The sequence below is a fragment of the Sebastes umbrosus genome, chromosome 22 (assembly GCF_015220745.1).
Source record: "Sebastes umbrosus isolate fSebUmb1 chromosome 22, fSebUmb1.pri, whole genome shotgun sequence".
NCBI lineage: Eukaryota > Metazoa > Chordata > Actinopteri > Perciformes > Sebastidae > Sebastes > Sebastes umbrosus.
This window is the reverse complement of record NC_051290.1, coordinates 9,493,967-9,519,451: the sequence shown is the minus strand read 5'-3', so window position 1 is coordinate 9,519,451 and position 25,485 is coordinate 9,493,967. Positions and strand designations below refer to the sequence as shown.

The following is a 25,485-nucleotide window of genomic DNA, read 5'->3' as shown; positions in this document are numbered from 1 at the left end:
TTCAGAACCCCCCGTACAAAAAGTGAGCATATTAATTATTAAGTGACATTTTCTGAAAAGGTTTTTAATTTGTCCCTCAGGTCTAGAAAGTTTGCCTCCCTCCCGCTGCATGAGAAGAAGCTCTGTCAGAATTGTCAGCTTTTGCTGCTGCCGGCGGAGTACGACGCCCACTCCTCCCACAGAATCACGGCCGTGTCCGCGGCTCAGCTGAGGAGGCCCAGCGTGCTGCTGCGTCCTCTGGACAACAAGAAGAGCAACGCCCAGTACCTGTTCACCGACCGCAGCTCCCACTTCCTGCTGGACTCCCTGGCCGCTCTGGGATACACCAAGGTGCTGTGTGTGGGCACACCCAGGTGAGGGAGATACGGAGTTTATTTATTTCTATTTTATGTCTTGAAATTCTCATTTTGCTTTTACTTGTGTGATTTTCCTTTTTTTTATATACATATTTAATAAGCATTTGTTGAAGGGAACCTGAGACCTGAGATTTTCACTGCCAATTACTGCTTTGTTGTAATTGTTGTGCACATGATAAATAAAGAGCCATAATATTACGAGAATAAAGTCATAACTTTATGAAAAAAAAGTTGTAATATTACAAGAATAAAGTCATAACTTAACTAGAAAAAAGTTCTAATATTATATTACGAGAATAAAGTCATAACTTAACGAGAATAAAGTCATAATATTACGAGAATAAAGTCATAATATTACGAAAAAAAAGTCGTAATATTACTAGAATAAAGTCATAATATTACGAGAATAAAGTCATAATATTACGAAAAAAAAGTCGTAATATTACGAGAATAAAGTCATAATATTACGAGAATAAAGTCATAATATTACGAAAAAAAAGTCGTAATATTACTAGAATAAAGTCATAACTTAACGAGAAAAAAGTCGTAATATTACGAGAATAAAGTCATAACTTTATGAAAAAAAAGAAAATAACACGTAAAAATTACTACTTCATAATATTATGACTTTATCAAATATATTATGACTTTTTATCTCGTAAACCTATGACTTTATTCGTGTAATATTATGACTTTATTCTATTCTATATCTCAGATTATTTATTGATTTTTTCCTCAATGTGGCCCTAATACTCCGTCGTACCGTCGTACCATAGATCTACAACAATGATAAATAAAAATGAAAATGTAAACAAAAAAAAGGTTATTCATTTCCATTTTTAAAAAGCCACAGGGAGCCAACTTTATGCATTATATACAGCGGAAATACACAGAAGTTTGGCCAATAGTAACAAAATGATCACATGACTGAGATTTTAAACACCGTTAGAAATCATTTTTTTATGAAGTTTTTAGTCAATACTTGTTGTTGTTGTTGTTGTTTGTGCCAGACTTCAGGAGCTGATCAAGCTGCGAAACCTGGAGCAGATTCATAAGCCGATGCAGAGTCTGCTGCTGGACATTGACTTCAGGTCAGTTTGTCTCATTTGTTCTCACGTATCATGATGTGTTCTACTGTAACGCTGTATATGTAGGGACAGAAAAAGACTGCACACATCATCAATAGCAAGACATTCAGATGGAGTCTCTGGAGTGAGACTGCAGTATCACGGAGTGTTGAGGTGACAGAGCTCCAGGTGATTTGGACACATCAGGTTCTCTGTTGGTTTCAGGAAGCGTACGGCCGGGTACAGAGGCTCGGTGAACTGGTGATGAGCCCTGTCGAACACCGGCGTCACGGCCGCCGAGAACCTCTGCAGGACCACCATGGTGTCCGCGTCGTAAAACATCAGCTGGCCCTTGTCGTAGCTCACCCACACTCCCACCTTACCCAGCGGCGCTTGCCCGACGCCCTGGCACGCCACGTGCCGGTCGTTGTGCCAAGCGGAGAGGCGGCCGTCCCGAAGCTCCACGCACCAGGAGTTCCTGTTTCGGCCCAGTTTGGCGCCCTTGTCCCGGCCCTTCCTGTCCAGGCGGGCGTAGGCCGCGCCCACGGCCCAGGAAGAGCAGCAGCGGACGTCCACCTCCCAGTAACTCTCGCCGGCTGTTACCGGAGACGAGCCCAGAGCGCAGGACACTTTGTCAAACTGGAGGGGATGCTCCGGAGCGGAACGGGCGGAGCCTGAGAAGAACATGCCCCGCCCCTCTGAGGTCACCGTGATCTGGCTATGGCAAGTCTGCCTGTCAATCACCACGGGGGACGAATCTGAAGTTAGACAGAGAATTCGGAGATTAAGAATGCTCCCTAAAACCTTTATGAGTTATCTTGATATAATAAGAAATCAATGTCGTCAGTACCTAACAGTAGAGTCTTCCTCTGCAGCTGAGCTCTCAGGTGTCTGGAGACGGAGGATAATGTTTTTAGGAGCTTTTCAAATCTCTCTTCATTCAGTCGGATTTCCTCCTCCGAGGCGTTCGGCTTCTTCGCGCTGCGAGAGCGATCACAGAGATTAGTAATGAGACGTAGAGGTGTGAAGTAGTAAACTCTTCATCTAACGGTGCAGTACTTTACCTCAGATTCTCAGACTGACCCTTGAGATGACACAAAACAGAAACACGGATTAAAACCAGCATGAAAAAACAGCTTCAGTTATTCTGAAACGGTGTTAGTTAGCGCACAGACCTTCTCCTTCTCCTCGTCCTCTGCCGCGGTGCTGCCGCTGCTGCTGCTCAGCGCTCTCTGGATGCTGCCGATGCTCTTAGCGACCCGGTCCTGGTGGTGTTTCCAGTCTTTTAGAACCTGGTCCAGTTTGGTCCTGGTCTGTCTCAGGTCCACCTCCAGAGTGTCCTGGACGGCCTGCTCGTCCTGCTCCAAGACACGCCGCATGTTCTCGAAGCGCTCTCTGACCTGCTGCTTCATCACCTCTGTGCTCTTCTTCAGGGAGGAACATGGGAGAGCATCAGGGCCGGATGGTGACAGAAGGATTGTATATATGTCAGCTGTATATGTGAGCTTCTGGTCCATACTTACAGAGAGATCTGCCTTGCGTTTCTTCAGAGACTGGATGTGAGCCTCAGTCCTGGTCCTCTCTGCCTGCAGCTCCTCCAGATGTCTGGACAGCTGCTCCTGCACAGTTACAGACACTAGTATTGGCATAATTCAACTTAGGCAGCGACGTACAGTACACGAAAACCTGCCCTTGGCGGAGGTCTGCGCTCTCCGAGTGCACTTCTAGTTTTATTATTTTATTCCCGTTTTACTTTCAGTGTTTTTTTTTCTAAATGCCATGCGCGTGTGGTCAAAGGGCTTTCTTCATTTGCTCGTGTTTTGTACATTTTTATGTGCAGTTTTGTTTATTTTTGGCGCCATTTCATTGAGCAGCACTCAAAAAAAGAAGTCACACGGCTTTGATTTCAATTACTGTTAACACGGACACAGTCATTAAGAAGGCTCACTGTACATATTTGGACTTAGACCATCTTGCATGCACACCCAGCCTGTCAGAGTGCAGTGCACATATGGGTAAAGTACATGTCTGACTTTGAGTCCATGCAGTTGATACTGTATGTGAAATGATTCCCATCACTAAGCTATGCATGTGTGAGTACTTCCTCGCTTTCGTCATCACACATGTTTACCTGAGAGGGCCGTGCAGCGTTGGCGATCTTCCTCTGTAGTTTTGGAGAGCGGGGGAAAGGCTGGACAGCCCCGTCGTCCTTAGAGTCCAGTGGAGTGAAGCTCAGTCCGTCCTGCAGTACGCTGTGGCTGCCTGCAGAGGGCGCCGCGAGTCCACTCTGTGCTGACCGACTGCTACCACCAGATAACGCCTCTTTTTCTGCCATTTCTGAAAACTGAAACGTATATTAAACCTCTACCTGACAGATGTTCTCCTTCTGCACTGTCCAAAGCATTTTCTGTATATTTGCTTAAGCTGTGTTTACACAGTAGACCTGTTCTTCAGGTTTTTGAAGAATCTGTTATAACCTGATCTGAGTCATGCCAAGCTTTTTGCAAAAACCCTGTCTAGGACATGGGCTCATTTTAATCTGCAGATTTACTAAAAACCAAAAAAGCAAAGTCATTCTCACAGCTGTCTGTATGTTTAGCATTCAGTTTTGCTCATGTATATACAGTATATATATATACAGCTGCAAAACACCCAGTTTTCCCCTACTTACTAGGGAGTCAACCTTTAGACCTCTACATGCGGTAACAGCACTATGTCCATAATGCATATTCACAGACAGTCTAAATTCTGTTCTGTTAGCATTATTAAATCATATTTTTAGCGTTTCTTACCTGAGGTGTCTTTGCGCTGCGTCTCTGCTGTTTGTCTGTGTAAAGAATGTGCGGAGTAGAACCGAGACAGGGTGTGTTCGTGCAAGCTTCAGCCTGCAACACGCGCTCGCCGACACCTCGCTGTTACCTGGATACACACCTGGAGTGTGTTTGCTAACTTTGTGTGTGTATGTACAGTAGAGAAGTTCACACTTTGCTCTGGTTTTTCAGACAAAGGAAACAGAACAAGAGACATGTGAAAGATGTCTGAATGTTGAATACACATTATGTCTTTTTCTCCTAATGTTTCAGATACGCTCAGTTCTACAGCCAGGATGAATTCTGTCACTACAACATGTTCAACCATCACTTCTTTGATGGAGAGGTAAGAGTTAAAACACTTGTGTGTTTCATAATCTTTTGATTTGCAGTTCAGTGTAATAAGAGCTTCTTCTCTTCTTAGACGTCCAGTGGCGTCCTGCAGGCCTTCCTCGCAGAGAGCGACGGCCAGAAGGTGGTGATGGTGGCCGACCCTCCGTTCGGCGGCCTGGTGAAGCCTCTGGCCAACACGTTCTCTCTGATCTCACAGACATGGAGGAAGCTGCAGAGTTCTGGTCAGTGTCACTGTGGAGCTCTTATCCTTTTACATTTCTCATTATATTTCTCAACAGACAGTTCAGCTCCGTGCTATATTTAGTTCTGATCTTTGTGGTTCCACTGCAGTAAGGCAGCTTAAAAACAGTAAAACACAGAGGACATTATAGGGTGAATACCACACACACTAAATACAGACAGACCAGTAGGTTAAAAAATTGTAAAAAGTTTTTTTGGTCACTTATATTTAAAGTAGAATTAATTTCTTTTCTGTCCAGTAGGGGGCAGCAGAAAAAGCCGTAAACCCTGAAATGACATGTTATTGTATAAAGTTGATATTGCGATAATGCGTTAGTGAACAGTTGATTATTTACACTCCTAGCAGAAGTGGAACATTAGCATTCATTTGGAGTCATGTCCGATATTCACTCTCCTTTTAGCTCTGGTTTGGTCTCCACCAACTCCTGAAAAAAACGTCTTTTGAGCCGCTACATGTTCGCCAGCTAGTCTCCAGATGTGTCTGTCTGCTGTGTGGGGCTGAGCTGGTAGTGAACAGTGGCTTTATCAGCTGCCTGTTGGAAACCAGATTAAAGAAATTAGCGAACCAAAATAGCAAACTGGCCATAAAACCAAATCGATGAGCTAAAAGAGGCTAAAAAGCTCTGTAGTGATGAGGAAAAATTGCACAGTCGGGTAATAATACTCGGCTTTAACCTCTTGTACCAACAAATTGCATCAAAATATAAAATATTTGAATGGCTCTGCTACTTTTAGTCTGTTTTTAAATGAAGTGTTCCAGTATTTGAAGCTAACATCCACATGTTGTTGTTGTTGTTGTTGTTGTTGTGTGCAGACTGCAGTAGCACCGACGTGCCCATGATGTGGATCTTCCCATATTTCTTTGAGCCTCGCATCCTGGAGTGTCTCCCCTCGCTCACCATGCTGGACTACCAGGTATACAGGCAGCACATCACTTGTAGCCGTTGATTAATACAGACGTAATTAATTATTCCTATATAGAGAGTTAGCTGTATAAGTGTTAGGTGTAAATGTTATTAGACTCTAAAGTAACTAACAGGCTGCATCTTTAAAGCATTACACTATCACTGGACCACCATGTTTCCTAGTGGACTCTAAACAGTGTAGTCAATATCTGGTTTGTTTTCCAGGTGGACTATGACAACCATCCTCTGTACAAACACGGGAAGACGGGCAGGAAGCAGTCTCCTGTCAGACTCTTCACTAATATTCCACCCCGCGATGTCGTCCTGCCCAAAGAGGAGGGCTACAGGTATCAACACACCGACTGGGCACTTTTTTTTTTGTAAATACATCTGAGAACTAGATTTTAGAAAGTAGAATTTTCCCTTGCATTTACTGATTTTCCAAGTTCTGAATCTACTTTTAGGTGCATATCCTTTATCCTTCTAATATTAAAATGGGGTAGAATTATTTGGCCTGAGTATCGTTGGTCATTTTTTATTACTGTGTTAGTTCAATACCAGTAGATTCAACTGCAATCCACCTTTTCCATTCCTTACTTTGAGGAATATAAACACTTTTTTTCGTAGCTCTTCTTTTGTTTATGGAACAAAAGAGGAGTAAACGGTGTTAAAGGTTGTAATAACAAACTACAAGAACTTAAATGAAATAAGTAAGTTAGCGTAAATTATGATGACTTCCTGTAATTCAGGAGGTACGTCATCAAAGACTCTATAAATAATCTGACGGAGCATTCGATACAAACTTTCACTACTCCATATTAGGGACACATTTCAGATGGAGCTATGTCCAGCTGTAAGAAACATATCAGTTATATTGAAGTTGTGTTAAAAGGTCTTCTTCTCTCCTCCTTTTAGATTTTGCTCCGTATGTCAGAGATTCGTCGTGTCCCTCAACAAGCACTGTGCTAAATGCAACGTCTGCCCATCCAAGGTGTGAAACCACAACTACATCCATTCCATTTACTCTAATAAAGGCACGTGTTTCAACTTGTGCTTTCTCTCTCTGTGTCTCCAGGACGGCCGAGAATGGAGGCATTGTTCTACATGTGAGAAATGTGTGAAACCATGTAAGTAAACGTCTGCACGATCACATCAGATACAGTAATAACATGTAAATGGGATATTGTTGCTACTTGTCGAGACTAGCAGAAGTCTTCACCTCACTACTTTACCTTTTGTCTTGTATTAATGTGTTTATTTATTGAATTGTCTTCCCTCTAAAGCTTGGAAACACTGCCAGCCCTGTGGTCGCTGCGCCCTCCCAGACCACCCGTGTGGACGCGGCGAAGGGAAAGAGGGCTGCTTCAACTGTGGCAGCGTGGAGCACAAACGCAAAGGGTGCCCTCTCAAAGACGCACACAGGATCAAGTGAGTTGACACAAAGTGTCCCCCTACATCACTGAGCCAATGAGATTCAATATTTGCACGTATTAACTTGTTCTTCTGCATCTGTGTTTCGCCCCCCTCCAGTCGTCGGTTCAATGCAAAGAGTGGAAGCAAAAATGTATCCCGTCGTCCCCTGTGGAAGCCTAAAGCGAAGAGGAAGTCTGGAGCAGCTCGCAGAGCCAAGAAGTTGACTGCCACGTCTAAGTGACTCAGCATTCATGCAGTCTCTTGTCAGCTATGCAAACACAAGCACAAAGAGTCATTTGATTTCAACTCACATGCTGTTATAACAGTGTTTTAGTACAATAAAAAGTAACATAAAAAGAGAATTTGCCTTGTTTTTTTTTTTATTGAAATGCATAAACACCCAAAATTGGTATTTATTCTGTATATGGCAGCCTTTTTCATCTTAAATGTTCTAAATTAGATATCCAACGCATTAATATATCATCATCAACTATTGTCTATGTAAAGATGTAGAGGAGTAATGTCTACCTGAGTCTGATATCACAGCATTAATCTACACTGCTCAAAAAAACTAAGGGAACACTTCATCATCACAGTGTAACACCAAGTCAGTGAAACTTCAGGGATATCAATCTGTCCATTTAGGAAGCACAAGTGATTGTGAATCCCTTTCACCTGCTTCGGTACAAATGCAAGTGATAACAGGTGCGATGGAGAGGCAACCGCAAGATAACCCCCAATCAGGTTCCACAGGTAATCCAGCTCCTCCAGGATGGCACATCCATATACGTGCGGTCGCAAGAAGGTTTGCTGTGTCTCCACAGCAGAGTCTCAAGAGCAGGGAGGAGATACCAGGAGACCAGCCGTTACACGAGGAGGACTGGACGGAGCCGTAGAAGGGCATCAACCCAGCAGCAGGACCGGTGTCTGTTCCTTTGTGTGAGGAGGAACAGGAGTAAGTTCTGTAATTTCCCAAATACAGTTTAAATGTTTGAGAGTGCTATATTAAAGGGGATATATCATGCTCATTTCCAGGTTCATGCTCGTATTTTGGGTTTATACTAGAACATGTTTTGCTTTAATGTACTAAAAAAAACACTTTATTTTTCTCATGCTGTCTGTCTGAATATACCTGTATTCACCCTCTGTCTGAAACGCTCCGCTTTAGCGCCTGTCTCTTTAAGACCCCGTCCTGAAAAAGCCCAGTCTGCTCTGATTGGCTTGAGAGAAAAATATGGTGCACCTTTGCTAAGGTAGTTCTTAAGCTGTGGATGGTATATTCTAATGAGCCAAATCTGAATGGCTTGTTGAATCACATGTGTTCTGATATAGAAAGCCCATAAAACACCAACTGGGTCGTCTAATTTCACATTTTGTAGGCTGGTAGACACTCCAAATAACTAAATTTATAGCCTTTTCCGTTCCTTGTCTCGTACGGTGTATTCCAGACGGCACTCAAAATGTCCTCAAGATTCATGTTTTTGAACTGAAACGTGACCCGACCACAAGACATGAGGCCAAAACCAGCATCCAGGGAGTTCAACTGTGGCCACATGATGGCGGTATTACTCGGCTCTACTCTCATTATCTTGCCATATTGTTGTTTACAGGAGTCTGACAGATAACCTGTTTCACTGGGAGCCATGGGTACATGTTCAACAAATATGTCTCCGTGTACTAGACATTAATTTCCTCTAAGTGTGACAGTCCCACGGTGCGTGACAACGCATACAAGCACACACTGTGTGTATGACAGCTTCCAGTGGAACAAGGGGGTGTCTTATAAACTAGACAGATAGGTATACAGTACATCCTGCCAGAATCATGTTCTGTGTATGTTTATGGTGATGATGGTGAAAAAGACAGATTGATCCTGAGTCACACAGTCTGAGCGCTGAAGGCAACCAGACACAGGAACACTTCCCCACCCTCCCCCCTCACTGTGGATGTATACACTGACTGATTCGGAAGGTGACATGAGACATGAGATAATACCGCCATTCTATCTGTATCCAAAGTATTATCTGAATAACCTCTTTTTTAATTCAAATTTCTGTTATTACTATTACTCATACTTATTGATACATTTGACAAGCTTTTAGCCAAATCTTGTGGAGTTTGATGCAGCAGAAAGCTCTGGAAGAAATCTAGTAGGCTAGTATGTGGACATTAAGTTAAAGGGGACCTATTATGCTTTTTCCATTTCCTTTAGTGTGCTATATAGTTTTTTGTACATATTAAAGGTCTGCAAAGTTACAAAGTCCACACCAAAAGGGAGTCACTCTCCTCCACAGAAATACTGCTCCTGAACTGCCTGAAAAGCCTTGATTGAAGTCCTGGCTTTTCTTCCGTAACGTGATGATGTCACCAAGTAACACATTTGCTTAACAGCAAGGTTGGCAAGCCCTCGAACAAAGCTAGTTAGAGCGGAGCTGGAGTGGAATCTGAAGAGTTTGGTTTAGTTGACCAATGAAGACAATATAGCTCTGTGTCTGCTGGATGAGTAAATAGGCACTGGTTTGCTAAATTATTCTCCATAACAACTCTATAAGCAATAACGCAACACTCTAACTAACGAAGTGAAGTTATCGAAGTCGCTGGAGCAGCTTTAAGTTTTTGGGAAATCAGAAATTCAGCGAAGTAATCAGGAGAAAAATAAGAAGGAACAAGTGAGAGAAAAATCAGAAAAAGGAAGGAAACCAAAGCAGGAGATTCAGGCAGAAAGGGGCGAGAGGCCAGCAGAGCTGATAGAAGCTGAGCTCTGATGTGAGATGCAAATGCTGAGCAGGCAGAGAAAAGCTCCGGATGTGTCAGCCTTCCTCTCTCTATGACATGGAAATGAGCACAGAGAGATGGAGAACAGGGAACAGTCTAATTAGATATAAGATCAAATGTGGAAGAATGGAGCTTTTTCTCTCTGTTCCAATGAATGTGATATTCACACATCAAAACACTAGACCACAGTGGGAAGGGTATAAAGCAGGTGTATGGAATGGAAGGAGAAAGGGCAGGTGGTGGTGTTTATAGAGATGAAGGAGACCAACACACACTAAAAATGCAGCACAAGTGCCCTCTTGGATGCCCCTAGAGTAGACAACATTTAAACATGCCCTTTACGGTGGCCCATTGTGCCCTTCCAGTGGAGAAAACATGATGCACTGTCATATACAGTATGATGGTGATATATGCAGCTGATGCCCTTTTATTTTTTCGCCGTTCACATGTATTTATTGCTACAAAAATGTGCAGCAAGGGCACCAAAGGTCATGTGACAAGAATTAACCAATCACCTCTACAGGTTCGCCCTTTCCGTCCAACGACATCGGTCCAACATCCGGTTGAAAGGTCAACCAAACTTTCCAGGAAAGTTGCGCAGTAAAGCTACGGTGAGGGATTTATGGTGCTGGAAATCCATTTATCTTTGTTTTGACTTTGTTTAGTTTAGTCAGTGAGGTTTACTGCTAAATTACCAGATTAGGCACAAAAAAAAACTTAGTTAGGTTTAGGAAAAAATCAACTTGGTTAGGATTAGGCAACAAAACTACTTAGTTAGGATTAAGCAACAAAACTACTTTATCAGGTTTAGGAAAAAATTGACTTGGTTAGGATTAAGCAACAAAACTACTTAATCAGGTTTAGGAAAAAATTGATTTGGTTAGGATTAGGCAACAAAACTACTTAGTTAGGATTAAGCAACAAAACTACTTAATCAGGTTTAGGAAAAAATCGACTAGGTTAGGATTATGCAACAAAACTACTTAATCAGGTTTAGGAAAAAATCGACTTGGTTAGGATTAGGCAACAAAACTAGTTAGTTAGGTTTAGGAAAAGATTGTGGTTTGGCTTAAAATAACTCCAAAGTGGCGTATTTTACATGACAAATAAATCAACGTTGACCTCTGGTGTCACACATGACATGAACGCCGGTCTCCTGGGCGAAAGTCTGGTGTTTTTAAAAACCATCAACATTGAACGTAATCCAGTTTTGCAGAATTGGCCGATCTCAACGTTCTTGTCCGTCAAGAGATGTGTCAGGGACACTTCAAATAGCACATCACACCTTCGGTGTTTGAAATGTGTCAATACAGGTTATTAAAGAGGACGGGTCAAAGAGACCAGCTGTTTTATCCCTGCTCAACTATAGCGGCGTTTTTGTAAAGGAGCTGAAAGGAGCCGAGCTGAAAGAGGTGGTTGTTGGTTCTATTCCCATCCTGTCTGAGCTTTCACTGACCTTTTGAAGCAGCTTGTTTTCATCTGCTTTACTCTGCCGAGAACAAAGACAGAGTGTACCCACCCACCGCAGCAGGTGGCCATACACACACACACACACAGACACACCTGCGGACACCTACGCACTTGAAAGCAGGAGTACATGGATGCACATCAGTAACACACATGCGTATAGCCCTGCCACTCCATTACACACAGAGAAAAAATGCATATCCAAACCCCCACACACACACACACACACACATTTGCTCTAAAGAGACAGAGACCTGAGCATGCTTTGTCCTGTTGGACTGTTTGGTGTCTATCACAGGATGTATTCAGTCGGTAGGACGCTGCCAGCTGTTCTATCGTCTCTGCAGCACTGTACAGACAAGCTATAAAAGACGTATAGTCCAAAGCCCTTGTAACTTAATTTCAGTTTGACTCTACTTATAGTATTTATGGAGTGGAGTTAAAGGTCCCATATTATAAAAAAGTGAGATTTTCATGTTTTTTTTATTATAAAGCAGGCTTAAGTCCTATATAAATACTGTGAAAGTATCAAAACGCTCAATCCACAGGGAAATACACACAGTTTGTATTCAGAAACTGCATTTGAAACAAGCTGTCAGGATTTCTGTCCATTTGTGATGTCACAAATATACAATATTTAGACCCTTTACACAGATTTAAACGTAAACATTCTAAATGTGTCCCAGTTTATTCCTGGTTGCAGTGTATGTGAATGACATCAACTGACAGGAAGTACACATGGACCCAAGAGGTTGCCTAGCAACGCAATTCTGTTGCAATTTCATCGTAATTCCGTCGAAATGCGCCAAAACAGAGTGTTTCAGACAGAGGGTAAATACAGGCATATTCAACCTGACAGTATGAGGAAAATAAAGGGTTTTTTTAACATTAAAGCATGTAAACATGTTCTAGTAAAAACACAAAATACAAGTATGAACCTGTAAATTAGCATAATATGGGACCTTTAAGCTAGCCTATAGCTCTGACTTGGTTTCTCTCAATTCCTGAGAAAAATCTCTCGCTCTAGCTGCTAAATGCTCCACTGTGTTCACCAGCTAGTCTCTACAGCCTTGGTCATACTTGGGCGGAGCACAATGGTGTGGGCCTTGGTTCCTGTGAACTATACGAGCACACATAAAGGCGTTTATGCTCAACATATTCTCTGAAACGCCAGAGGGCGTACAAACAAAACATTCTGCGAAGAAGCAAGAAGTCATCGAGTGTTTCGCCGTGGATCAAACATACAACTCCTTAATGCCGAGGAGGAGTTGCAATTAACTGTAAGCTCATATTTCATATCAAATATTCATGGACATGCTTGCGAAGGACATGCAAATGAAGGTTGAATATCATGTAAACAATTTGATTTGGCTGCAAAATAAATGCAGATTTCTAAAATCTCCTAATTCAAAAGTGAATTGGCTGTCTGGATCTGGAGGTCAGAGGTCAAGGGACCCCTTTGGAAAATGCCCATGACAGTTTGTCCTCACCAAAATGTCATCATCATTCTTGGAAAAATAAAGCAGTCAAAAGCTGATCTGCCAAAGTCATGCAAGTATCCAAAATCCTGTCATGTGAAATGAGGAGAATGAAAGACAGTGAGGGGGAACAGGGGTTTCCCAGTCCAGACTGCCTCCCTTCAGGCCTGCACAGTCTGCTGGAGAGGAGGAGGAGGAAGAGGAGGGAGGGGGAAAAAGGGGGATGATTGGAGTGAGAGTGGTGTATCACTGAAGGTCCCCAGTGTGGCACACAGGGAGCAATTACTATGAGCCCGTCTCTGCTTCCCGTACTCACTTTCTAACACACACTTTTATTTTCTCTTTCCCCTCCAGTTCCAAAAAAGGATACGGCTAAATCCAGAGACAGGGGGGGTAGGGAGGGTAAAAACAAGAGGGGAGAAGAAACCAGAAGAGGAAACCCCCTTGTTGGACTCCCATGTGCATGAGAGCGTATGTTGAAGCTCCAGAGGTTTGTCAGCTGAGCCAGAGGACTTCTTTCTAATGCAATGGGGTGAGTATGATACTAGAGGATGGGGTCTACCGAATAGACAGACCGCAACCACAACTATGCCTGATTGAGTTTCCCGTGTGTGTGTGAGAGAGAAAGTGATGAAGCCTGGAAAGTTTTTTTTTTGAAGGAGGAGGACGAGTTTGTGTGTGATGCAGGACTGTAACGAAGCTCAGACTGAGTGTGTGTGTGTGTTTTATTTGAGCAGACCTGTTACTATAATTGACTACATAATGGAAGAATTTGAATGTAATTCCTTCTGAGTGAGACTGTTACACTGCACTGAGAGAAAAGTGGTGCTGGCATGCGAAAAAAAAACACACAACTTAAGAGGACTGCTGCCTCAAAGGAGGGATTTGAAGTCCTGGCAGAAAAGTTCCAAGTCAGCCTTGTTTTTTCCCTCCATTTGTGTCCGAACTGTTTATCCTCCAGCTTCGTTAAAATAAATGTGAGACTGAGCGTGTCAACTCTCACACAACCTCAGAGGATTTTTTTTTTTTTTTTACAGTGTCATTGTTGCCGCCCACGGAGACATAAATAAACACATGCCGTCACTTTACAAAAAAAAAAAAAAAGTCGGCATAGATCCCACAGTCCGGCGTCGTGCGGCACCAGACCCACAGAGGTCATGGGACTTGTGGGCTGAATCTGAACCGGTTCCGTGAATTTGGGAGGACGGAGTTTGAAAGCAGCCAGGAAATCTCACCTTTGACCCCCCTTTTGAGCGTGTATTTATTGTGATTGGGAAGCGGAGAACTTGGCTTGTCGACTGGTCAGTTTTTCATTTGGATTATGTGTGTTTTCTGTCTTCTGTCCCCTGTTTCCTTTTCACCTTTTCAACATCAAATTCTCTCTCTCTTACACAACTACTCTCTCAAAAAAACAGCAGTTTTTCCCCACTGAGCTCGGGATTCTTGACATTTCTTTCCTCTTATCTTCTAAAACAGCTCATCAGTTCTCGTGGCTTATCAGCGAGAGGGTCAGCATCAGCTGTTTGGCTACCTGAGCCGAGGATGAGTTTGTTCTGACTATATAAGGCCTCGTGTCTCCTCTCCTCTCTCTCTGGGCTCGCTCCTCGTTCTGCATTCTGGCCCTCCTTGACAGTGGAAATATCTCAAGGGGTCTTTCTGCTTTGTTTTTCACCACACAGCATCAGCGATGTTTATCCGCAGAACTTTTTTAAATGATGTGGGAAGTGGATGGGATGAAGCACGTACAGTAGGGGTGGTTTATCTCCGAGCATTGATGTGTGCACGGTGGAGGAATTAAAGGTTTGGTGGGAAATGAAGCAAAGTGGAAACTGTCTTAGCTGCTAAACCCTGTGGAACGTGTTATTAGTATATACTTCATTAGGACATCAAGAGGTCAACAGCTTAGTTGGAATTTTTGCTTTTTAAGGTTGACTGAAAGCTCTGCAATTAGTGACAAAACCACACTTTAACTCCATGCTTGTGGCTTTAAACTGCAAACCCACAGAGAATTATCACCCAACTCTTTAGGATCTTTCAGCTCATTATTTTTGGGAACTGCAGAGTTGGTGATAATTCTCTGTGGGTTCATCACACACACACACACGATTGTGATTTTTAGGTTGTAGCGGGCTCAGTTTTAAAGCTAGAGTGAAGATACTGGCATCATATGAAACTAGAAAACCTAAAGAATCCATTGGTACCAACCATGCCATACTAGTGACACTCTAGTAATAACGCTCCAAACTTACGCTAAATATTGGCGAGGAAAAACTGGCTATTTTCAAAGGGGTCCCTTGACCTCTGACCTCAAGATATGTGAATGAAAATGGGTTCTATGGGTACCCACGAGTCTCCCCTTTACAGACATGCCTACTTTATGATAATCACATGCAGTTTGGACAAGTCATAGTCAAGTCAGCACACTGACACACTGACAGCTGTTGTTGCCTGTTGGGCTGCAGTTTGACATGTTATGATTTGAAAATAGTTTTTTATGCTAAATGCAGTACCTGTGAGGGTTTCTGGACAATATTTGTCATTGTTTTGTGTTGTTAATTGATTTTCAGTAATAAATATATACATGCATTTTCATAAAGCAGCATATTTGCACAATCCCATGTCAATAAGAGTATTAAATATTTGGCAAATCTCCCTTTAAGGTACATTTTGAACAGATCAAAAAATGTGTTATTAATTTGCAATTAATCATGAATAAATATTTGAATCAATTGGCAACCCTAATATACTGTATATATACACTATATACTTCTTGCCTAAAAGTAGTCAACTTCCCTTATGTTGCTAGACGCACCAAATTCCTGTAAAAAATACAGAGGAACCGGCTTCATTGTTCCAAATGGTAGCTATGGCCCTGGTTTTGTATTGTGTTTGATGTGAAATAAATCTGTTTGCCACAACGTCAGCCATAAAGACTTTATAAGCTGATAAAGTTTTTTTTTTTGATAAAACGATACCTTTGGCATTTCAAACATTCGTCCATTCCAAACACACTGGTCTGTTGTTGCAGCGACTGAGGCTGTGCTACATTTCTAACCCTGATTGGATATAAACACTGTGGACGGTCATGTCTGTTTATAGTGAGATATATTTGCTCTAGCGGGAGAGAAAACCCTTTTGGGTGTAACGGTTTGATTAATGGCCCTGCTCTTCGGCTGGATTTGGATTAGGGCCCGCGAGTCCCGCTTGGAAGTTATTACTTTATAATGGGAACATGTAAGCAAAGGCCATGTGCTTTTCATCACTCCAGGAACGACAATTGCATAACGAAAAAAAGTAAGATCAAAGATGAACATACGCTGTGTGATGTTTGGAAGATGAGCAAGTGTCGGCGTAAATCAGGGTTTTTTGTTGTTTGGTCCACATCCCTCTCACCCCACATGCTCTTCTTTTGGTGTGGCTGCAGTCATTTCTGTTGACGTTACGTGAGTCACTTATTCCCTCTGGGGATGACAGTGATGGAGCCAAGTTCCCATTGTGTTCATCCCAAATTTCCATTTGAGGATGTGAGCTATTCCAAGCCATACTTGGTTAAAAATAAACCTCAAAAAATGAGATGAGACGTAGGAGAAAAACTGTGATCCAGGGGGAGAGGGCGGAATGAGGTGAACAGATGTGGACAAGCTGTTCTACGCTTCGTTTAAACTCATTTAGATATCTGCCCGACGTGGCAGGCTGGACTTGAAACCACTCAGAGAGTACTGATTTTGTGTCGTGAGATCAATACTCAGATGGACAAAGATTCCCGTTTTCATGCCTCTGTTTTCACACCATAACACCTCTGGCAAGTTCTGACATTGAGTCTCACACGTTCTTACACTGAACAGACCGTGGTACCTATCAGGAGCTAGAATAGCAGGATAGATCCTGACCAGCTGGTGATGTTGTAGAATCTAGGACACGTTTCCGCCGCAGAGGTGAAATGTCAGCCAGCCGGCACCTCTGCGTCTACGTGAAATGTATTCAACAAAACTGTGAATGGAGTGAGAATAAACAGAATCAGGTCCACAAGAGGAAGGTGAATCATGTCATTGCTTATTATGGCCGTGACCAGAGCTGTCTCTTAAATGTTGGAGGATTTACAGTCACACCTGCTGTATACCGTTGATAATAAGGGAGTTCCAGACATGTGCTCAGAAGTTCAAAAAGATAATACGGCTCTTATATAGCAACACAGTCTCACAGCAGTTTGTGAAATAGTCACAGAATTTTATTTTTTGATTTGATTCGTGCACATAAGTTCTCTTCTCTTTTTTTTCTTGTTGCGCTCAGCACGACTTTCAACAATGTATTTGTCGTGCTTTTTCCTACAAATGTCCAGCAACACGTGACGCACGTGTCAATTTCCGCTCCAGTCTTTTCAAAATAAAACTAGTCATTTAGGTTTAGGGAAAGATCGACTTGGTTAGGGTTAGGCAACAAACTACTTTTGCAGCTTGGTACGTAAGTACGGTTTGGTAAGTACGGAAGTTACGTGACAAATAAGTCAACTTTGACTTCTGGTCTCAGACGAGACATGAACAGCAGTCTCCTGGGCAAAAGTTCTGTGTTTTTTGACCCACCCATTTTGACCCGACATCCTCCTTGTGTGGCGTTCGCGCTCTTTATACTTCTCTTTTCAAAATCACGTGGATTACATACGAATTTCGTGCTGATCATCACGAAAAAGATGTTTAATACATATAATTAATACATTAAATTTCATGACTATTTCACGATCTGCTGCATCTCTTGGTATGTTCTTACATTGTCATGTTTATGCCCAGCAGAGATTCGGTCCGCTTCGTGTGTGCATAGTTTGATTTGTAGAGTAACCTACCCTTTATCTTATTCATTCTTATTCATAAATTCTTCAATACAAATTGCCAAAATAGTTACATAATACCAAAACAGCCAAGTGTTTGAGAGCCCTTGAGACTCAAAATTACCATTTTGAACAGTATATTATTAATGAAAATAGAATTTCCCCAGAAATCTGGCCACCCCTTTGGAAAGGTATAAAGCCACAGCCGGCGATGAGTGTAGCAGCGGAGTGTCAGCATCCAGAGCAGACCTCCCCGGCAGGTGATGATTATGACGGATACCCAGGACCAGCTCTCCCCCGACACGTTACCCAACACCTACTGCTGGCTATTCATCAGCAGGCTGTTGCATTGCGGCTAACCCAGTTAGCAGAGCAGACCTGGAGCACAGGAGCCCGCCGAGGGAATAGAGCGCACGGGTGTATATTTTCATCTAATAGAATGCTACAGAAATGTGGCTCGCAGTGATTTATTCTCTTTCTCATCGAAAGCAACATCTTTTCACTTGTTTATGGAGCCGAGAGTGTGCCACTGAAATAATTACAGGCTTCTACAGAGTTTAATTATAGTCAGTTAATAAATGTGTCAACTAAAAAGGCTTTTATGAATTGATTAATTACCGAACAAGCAGCAATGAGACACCTTATAAAGTTGTCATAATGAATATGCCAGCAAACAGTTTCCTATTTATTGCTTTTTGAAACTCCACAATAATCTAAAAGAAACGCACGTTTGACTTAAAGGCACTATTGATAACCTCTACATGTCTGTCTGCTAGCTATCGAACTATCACCAAATTGGTGGTTTTTGATTTAATTTACTATTATTATTATTATTATTATTTAATACACCATGGTTAAACATGCAGTGCAGACCTGTACCTACGCCTTCTAGCAGTGAGAGTAATTACAAAAACACTGTTGACGTGCTTTTTTTACGCCGACCGGTCAGTCTCGAATGGCCAGCAGCTCCTCACAGCTCCAAAAACGTGGGTGTAAATTTCCAAATAGACGTATTTGGATAAACTGATCACATATTGGGAATCTAAATGGTTACTGTCTCGCCTGAAAATCAGTTTTTTTTGGCAAGTAAAGGATGATAAAGCAAAGTAACTTCCGCTCTAAAACGGTGCCCTAGTTCAGGCAAGGAATAAAGTGAATAATACTAACAAACTCCTACTCATGGAAGTATTATACGTTCTTACTATACATCCAAGCTCCTACTAAACAACTTCCTGTGATTGGCACTCTTCAGCCTCCATACAACAACAAGTAGAAAATCAGCCGACTGATAGAGCATATTAGTGTGACTCCTGCGCTGATTAGTAATCAGCGTCTCTGTCAGAGGTGTGTTCTCGCTCTCTGCTTCGCAGACTGAAGTTCAGTTCAGTTCCTCTCACAGTGAAATGACACATTATCTGCTTCTTTCAGCATTTATTAGTAGATGGAATTTATAATTGCTATATAAGCAAGATAGACGGTTTAATTTAGGCCATCCCTTTTAGGCATCTAGACTTTTAGTCGGCACTGGGTGTACATGCAGTGATTGTGTCACCGTTTACACACATTGCGAGTGATCAATATTAGTTAATGAGTAATGTAATGACATGGAGATAATCCAGGTATGTGTGGAGATGATGGACTTGAACTGAACACTTATTTCACATTTTTGAGTTAGTAAATTATATTAGGCCTTCAGTTCATTTATTATTATATAACTGGTTCTCAACTGATGCTTCACTAACTTTGATCTATTAGCAACTTTTGATGCCTCCGCACCTGCGACAGCATTCTGTTTTCAGGTTGTCCGTACGTACGTATGTCTGTCCGGTCCATTCTCGTGAACGCGACATCTAAACTGATTAGATTTTGGAGGTCAAAGGTCAAGGGGACCTTATGTCCGTCCCATTCTCTTGATATCTCGGAGCGAATTTCTTCAAATCTGGTACAAATGTCCGATTGGATTCAAGGATGAACTGATTCGATTTTGGAGGTCAAAGATCAAGGTCACTGTGACCATAACTCAAGAATTCATATGCTTAATTAATTATGATAATTTCACATAAAGGATAAAATGATGAAGTGATGTTATATTTTAAAGTAGAATATTTTGAGTTAGTTTGTTGTAGGATGGACGTAAGCCATTCACAGCACGATAGGCAAGTACTAGTGTATTGAATCAGATTCAAGCAGCCACCAGTAGCCATAGCAGGGTGTGGAGGAGCCGGGTAGAGTGGGAGAACTTGGGTATATAGATGTAGCACTGTATAGGGCAAGTTTATATCTCCCTGTATATTCCCTAGAGGTTCCTTTAGCAGTCCTCAGATTATCATTCCATCAAGGTCTACTTGAAACACCGATGAAGAGGGGTAATGCTCTCCAGTCAACACTTCTTCCCTGTTTCTAGGCAACTAATGATCCTCCGATGGTTTTTAATCCAGCTTGTGCTGGGGGGGAATTCAGTTTCCACGGAGAGTGTTGATCATTCAAAGTTGATGTGAGGACTGACACATTTTTCTGTTGGCTGTGAATATGTCTTATAATTTCGGTTATTACAATTGGGCACTCTACATTTTTCTCCTTGGCGTACCATGACTTTTTCTTGCGTACTGGCACTTCTCAAAAGCTGACGGTACTCCTCTTCGCCCTCTCCATATCAGGTTCTCTTGGAGATTCATAATCATACGTATTGGAGTATTATTTCTCATTTTACAGATAAACAGTACACTACAAGATGTTTCTGAAAACATTTGAGTAGAGAAAAGGTTAAAGTTCTAGGACGAAAACACGGACAACTCCCAGACCGGACAACGACGTGGTAGCGACCTGTCAATCACAAGGTAGCCACGCCCTAAAGCATCCCCTGCTTTATGGTCTATTTGACTCTAAATGGGACCATCATTTACTAAATGAACATCATGCTGTATTGAAGAAGACTTGAAACTAGAGATTGAGACCATAAACTCATGTTTACAATGTTTACTGAGGTAATAAATCAGGTGAGAAGTAGGCTCATTTTCTCATTGACTTCTATACAATCAGAGGAGTCGCCCCCTGCTGGCCATTAGAAAGAATGCAGGTTTATGGCACTTCAGCATTGGCTTCACTTTTCAGACCCCGGAGGTAGCCCACTGATCAGGCCTGTGTTGACACAAGTGCATCATGGGATGGACACAGTGTGTGTGCAGTATGTGTGTGTAGATTAGTAACCAAACACCATCTGAGCACAACCCTGGGGCATCACACTCTCTCTCACACAAACACACACGCACACACACACACACACACACACACACATACACACACACACAGATTTAATGAGTGTGTTTCCACTCGACACAATTTTTTTTCCCCATAGTGTTTCCACAGGGTGATTTTTCCATATACATGCACACACACATATACACACAAACACCTGAGATCGCCAGGTCGAAGGAATAGAGAAGGTACAAAACAAATCTTATGTTTTTTACACTACTATACTACAATAATCACATACAATTCTGCACATATAGTAACTTTAATTGAATGGTTATATAAAATAAATATACAAATAGCTACAGTCTGTGTTCAGTGCCAACAATACCGATAAGTAGGGTTGGGGTTTCCGTCGTATTTTTATCAAATCCGAATCCAGTATTGAATCTGCTTATGGAATCCAGTTCCTTTCACATCCTTTATTGGTATTATGTAAGGTTTAGAAACATTTGCATAAAGGAAATGTTGATTGACACATTAAAATAACAGATGTAGACTATTTACCATGTTGCTAAGTTTAACGTATTGATATGATATGACGTTCAGTTTCTTTTTCATCATCTCTGGCTGAGGCTGGCTAACATTACACTGTAAAAAAAAAAACATTTTTTTTTTTTTCACATTGTTTTTCATTTTTTGTCTGTATTTCAAAATGACAGAAAAAAAATGTAAAAATTACATGTTTTATTTGTGATTTATATGTAAATGGTCTTAGATTTACAGTATTTTTTGTAATCACAATCGTAATTCTGTATTTAAGCTTTTATTTTATCATTTTTAAAGATAATTATTCTGTTTTTTAGAGGTTTATGACTCTATTTTAACAATTAATGTATGTTAGAAGAAAAGGATTTCATGGAATTCTACAAATATTTCTTGTAAAAATACAGATTTTTTTTGCAAAACTTCTCAGAGTTAATGTAAAATTTGGGCTTTTGCAACATAAAATTACATGTTTCATTTGTGATTTATATGTAAATGGTCTTAGATTTATGGTGTATGACTATTCTAACAATAAATATATGTTAAAAGTAAAATATTTCTTGTAAAATCACAGTAATAAAGGCTAATTATATAAAGATAATTACTGATTTTTTTTTTTACAGTTTATTTATGTTAATTAACGGACAGTATTTTTCAGTTTTTTAACAGACATTTTCTGGCACCCCTACCTAGATGTTTTCTACACGCCACATGTTTTTAATATTATCACTTTAACTTTGCCTGCCAGTAGTAAATGCTGTTTCAGCCTTATTTTGGGTGGAAGTCTGTCATTGTGTGTGTACGTTTCTAAGGACTACAGCCATAGCATGCACGTCAACCTCTTAAAGGTACCTCCAGTACATGCTCGCTCTAATAACCACAGCTGCCAAGATGGATCATGGATCTTGGTTCCCTCCCTGGTTTTTCTCCCAGGACGTTTACACCACCGCTTTGCTACATTATCCACAGAAAACGAGCCGTCATACGAGTATCCTCCGGCCAAATTAGGAGAGGAGTCGAGTGTGACAGCTCCTTCTCCACGATTACCTAACTAAATGCAACGTTCAGAATGAGCTCACTGACAAACAATCTGGTAAAATATGAGGGAAAATCTACACACATTACCTTTGCAAATTGATAGATGCGTTCCAGATGGGAACATATATACTGTAAGGCTATCTTTGCTGAGTTATGGAGCCCATTATGACTATGGAAACTGCCATAAATCTGGAAGGTAATTGAAGTATCTTTCATACGAGATATAGATGAACGGGGAAGCATTCCCAGGCGTGAAGCAAAAAGTCTTCTGGGAGACAAACAATACAGAAGGAGGGCATTGTTGCTCCATGGTGAAAACTCAAATATGTATACTTTGAGGTTCAAACTGTATATTAGGCTCAAAGCCCAGGAACCCAAAGGAGAAAATTACTGCTTTTTGGCAAACAATGCTTTTCATCAACTTCAAAATTGAATGGTTCAAGCCAAAATGTATCTCAAAAGAAACCAACACATGTTTATGTGACAAAAAGCATTAAGGTTTTAAATTTGGAGAAAGAAAAACTGCTGGTCAGAAAAAAAGTGAAACCCAGCTGCCTGAGCGATCCTGACCAGATTCCACCCGAGATGACCAAAATGTTTGTTCTCTCTTTCGCTCCAGGAACACTCTGACCCTTTTACCTGATTTCAAAGTAATGAAAAGTGCTGTGTGTGTTTCTCCGCGCTGGGATCTCACATCATTACCATTTCAAGTTTTCAAGGTGACGCAAACTTTCTTTTCCAGCTGGAGCACAGAATGTATTCTTTTTTTTTTGTTTTCATTGCCTTGTCTGATTTTTCCAGAGAGGACGTTGGCAATGTACTGGTTCTCAAACAATATGCTTGAAACGCAGGCTGCAGCTTGCTTTTTCTCTTTGGTTACTGAAAGTTAGAAATGCGTCTGAATGCGAGACTGAATGCTTATAGCAAAGGTGTCACTTTGGATCAGACTGATGATAAATCAGCTCTCTTAGCAATCACTCCTCTCTCCTCGATAACGAAAGTCTACGAAAGACTTGTATAAATGTATCTTCGGTAACACATCCCACTGCTGAGACACGTGTCAGTCTTACAATATGAAGCAGCTGAGATGGCAATCATTCAATTCAACCCCCATCACTAACACTCTTCAAGAAGCTAAGAGGCCACGTAAATGGATAATAACTCATCCGGGTGCCATCGTGCACCGTTTATCTTCTGTGGGGGTGGAGAGACAATCAATTATGGCATCATTGAAGAACTCTGTTGACTGATGGATAACCAGTTGATTCCTGAATCTATCTTATTGGAGGCTCAACATCGATATAAGGGTTCCCTTTCCTTTTTGGTAGAAGCTAGAGGCTGCCTTCACCGCCAAGTCCCCCCATAAGTCCTGAAGCACTTTCTCCACTGAATACACAAAGACAAAACTGATATTATACCTCTCGTCCAACTCCTGGTAACACAAACAAGCTGACCCGCCAAGTGTCTTGTTTATATTCTCACTGTCTGATATTCCCCCATAGAGGGGACAAAATATGCCTCTATGAAAAAGGGCAACAACAAAATAACTGATATATAAACACATTAAATCCAACACATAAGGGATTAAATCAAATATATATTATAAACCACAAATCATCCAGAGAAAACATTAAACTATTATATAGAAAAATACATAGAAAATGGGCCAAAATAATATTACTTGCCCAAATTTGTTGGTAATATAGGCATGTTCATACTAGCAGTATAGCCCAGAAATGAATTAATATTGATTGACATATGAGAGGAAAACATTTGATCCAGTCCAGCTTGTCTTCAAACCAGTTTATTATTCTAATTGCAATATAAAAACACCCCCCATAACGTCATTTATAAATGTATTTTTTGGCACACATAAAGCAGCTGGGACGTCTCTGTAAGGACAACTTCTCTAAACTGAAATTGCTTTAGAAATAAGGGTTCTCTGTCATCTTGATCTCTGTCTATTTTCGCTCCACTCTGTCACACTTCGAGCTGCCAAAGCAGAGTCACAGTTGGAGAATGATTTATATATTTCCATACAAACAGATTTACTTTCTCTTGTCTTCATTCAGCCTCTCAGGAAATTATATTTTTGTTAAGGCCTTGGAGCATCAGCGCTGACCCGTATACATTCATCTTTGGTGTTCAAACTCTCCCAGGCTGCTGTGTGTGTGTGTGTTTGGGAAAGTAAGTCATTGTAATTCAAGTCAAGTCGGTTTGGTGCAAATTATACTTCCACCACAGATTGAAGGCTTAAGGATGGATTACGGCAGTCACTTTGCTGCTATCGAAGGCATTCCAGCGATTTCCTCAATTCAATTTATTTTTATATCTCAGACTTCCATTTGAGAGCTGGAAGGGAGCGGCTCCGTGTCGCTCTCGCTCTCCTCTCGGAGAGATTTATTCCCGTTGTCCCCCTGCTCTGTGCTGACACTGTGCAGACCCACATCTGTGTTTTCTCAAACATTTGCTGGATGGAGGGAAGCCATTAAACATAAGCTCTGCTCACAAACAGCACCGGTTTCAGGACAGGAATCGCCAGTTCATGCTGAAAAGAAGGCTTTTATCTCCTCAGCTGAATGTTTTTGAGGCATAATGTCTCTGGCAGGAACCCGCTTATTACTGTTTTGTGCTGCAGAACAGACAGACGTTTAGGTCTTGGCTGCAGCTTGAATGTAAAAAGTGCAACAAAGATGTGCGTCGACTAAAGGTGTTGGTTTTATAAAGGTTTCATCAGCACGGAGGAATCCTTCAGTCAGATGTTGAAACAGAAGTAATGGGTTTCCTCTGACAACATCATTATCCGAGCTGATGTGTGAGTTTATGTGTGAGCAGAGCCTTGTTCAGGTGTGTCCGATGGCCGCTCAGGTTTCCTTCCTTCGTGTTTCAGACTTGTTTACTGAGCGGCTCCATATGGAAAAGCCTCAGAGCAAAGTCCACCGACACACAGCGAAGAATGACAAGAAATATGCCCCCCCTTTATTTCTGTTCACTGTGTGTGTGTGTGTGTGTGTGTGTGTGT

General features: G+C 41.5%; 3 protein-coding genes and 1 long non-coding RNA gene across 8 annotated transcripts in view; 2 read left to right on the top strand and 2 right to left on the bottom strand.

Moving 5' to 3' along the window:
• Positions 1-7,507, top strand: part of zcchc4 (zinc finger, CCHC domain containing 4) — a 10,213-nt gene extending 2,706 nt beyond the window's left edge. The window contains exons 4-13 of the mRNA XM_037757805.1: positions 81-353; positions 1,367-1,447; positions 4,507-4,579; positions 4,658-4,808; positions 5,642-5,742; positions 5,958-6,079; positions 6,648-6,723; positions 6,808-6,859; positions 7,016-7,160; positions 7,263-7,507. Coding sequence (XP_037613733.1) covers positions 81-353; positions 1,367-1,447; positions 4,507-4,579; positions 4,658-4,808; positions 5,642-5,742; positions 5,958-6,079; positions 6,648-6,723; positions 6,808-6,859; positions 7,016-7,160; positions 7,263-7,386 — 1,198 coding nt within the window. The 3' untranslated portion in view covers positions 7,387-7,507. The remainder of the gene's footprint in view (positions 1-80; positions 354-1,366; positions 1,448-4,506; positions 4,580-4,657; positions 4,809-5,641; positions 5,743-5,957; positions 6,080-6,647; positions 6,724-6,807; positions 6,860-7,015; positions 7,161-7,262) is intronic.
• si:dkey-219e21.4 (tripartite motif-containing protein 14) lies at positions 1,187-4,295 on the bottom strand. Of its 5 annotated transcripts, none has more exons than XM_037757806.1 (6): positions 4,216-4,295; positions 3,555-3,767; positions 2,605-3,042; positions 2,488-2,507; positions 2,274-2,404; positions 1,187-2,181 (listed from the first exon to the last, which is right to left on the bottom strand). In XM_037757806.1, the coding sequence occupies exons 2-6, from the start codon at positions 3,756-3,758 to the stop codon at positions 1,583-1,585; spliced, it is 1,392 nt and encodes a 463-aa protein (XP_037613734.1). In that variant the 5' UTR covers positions 3,759-3,767; positions 4,216-4,295; the 3' UTR covers positions 1,187-1,582. The 5 variants fall into 5 exon arrangements, with proteins under 5 accessions (XP_037613734.1, XP_037613735.1, XP_037613737.1 ...); XM_037757807.1 differs by having other exon boundaries at positions 3,555-3,760; positions 4,216-4,289; XM_037757809.1 differs by lacking the exon at positions 4,216-4,295 and having other exon boundaries at positions 2,605-2,847; positions 2,947-3,042; positions 3,555-4,196.
• LOC119481165 lies at positions 7,111-25,485 on the bottom strand. Its single transcript, XR_005205118.1, has 3 exons — positions 25,457-25,485; positions 15,706-15,708; positions 7,111-7,241 (listed from the first exon to the last, which is right to left on the bottom strand). It is a non-coding gene; the product is annotated as an uncharacterized LOC119481165 (long non-coding RNA).
• Positions 13,252-25,485, top strand: part of pde5ab (phosphodiesterase 5A, cGMP-specific, b) — a 57,594-nt gene continuing 45,360 nt past the window's right edge. Inside the window, exon 1 of the mRNA XM_037757763.1 lies at positions 13,252-13,397. Within this exon, the coding sequence (XP_037613691.1) occupies positions 13,393-13,397 (5 nt within the window). The 5' untranslated portion in view covers positions 13,252-13,392. The remainder of the gene's footprint in view (positions 13,398-25,485) is intronic.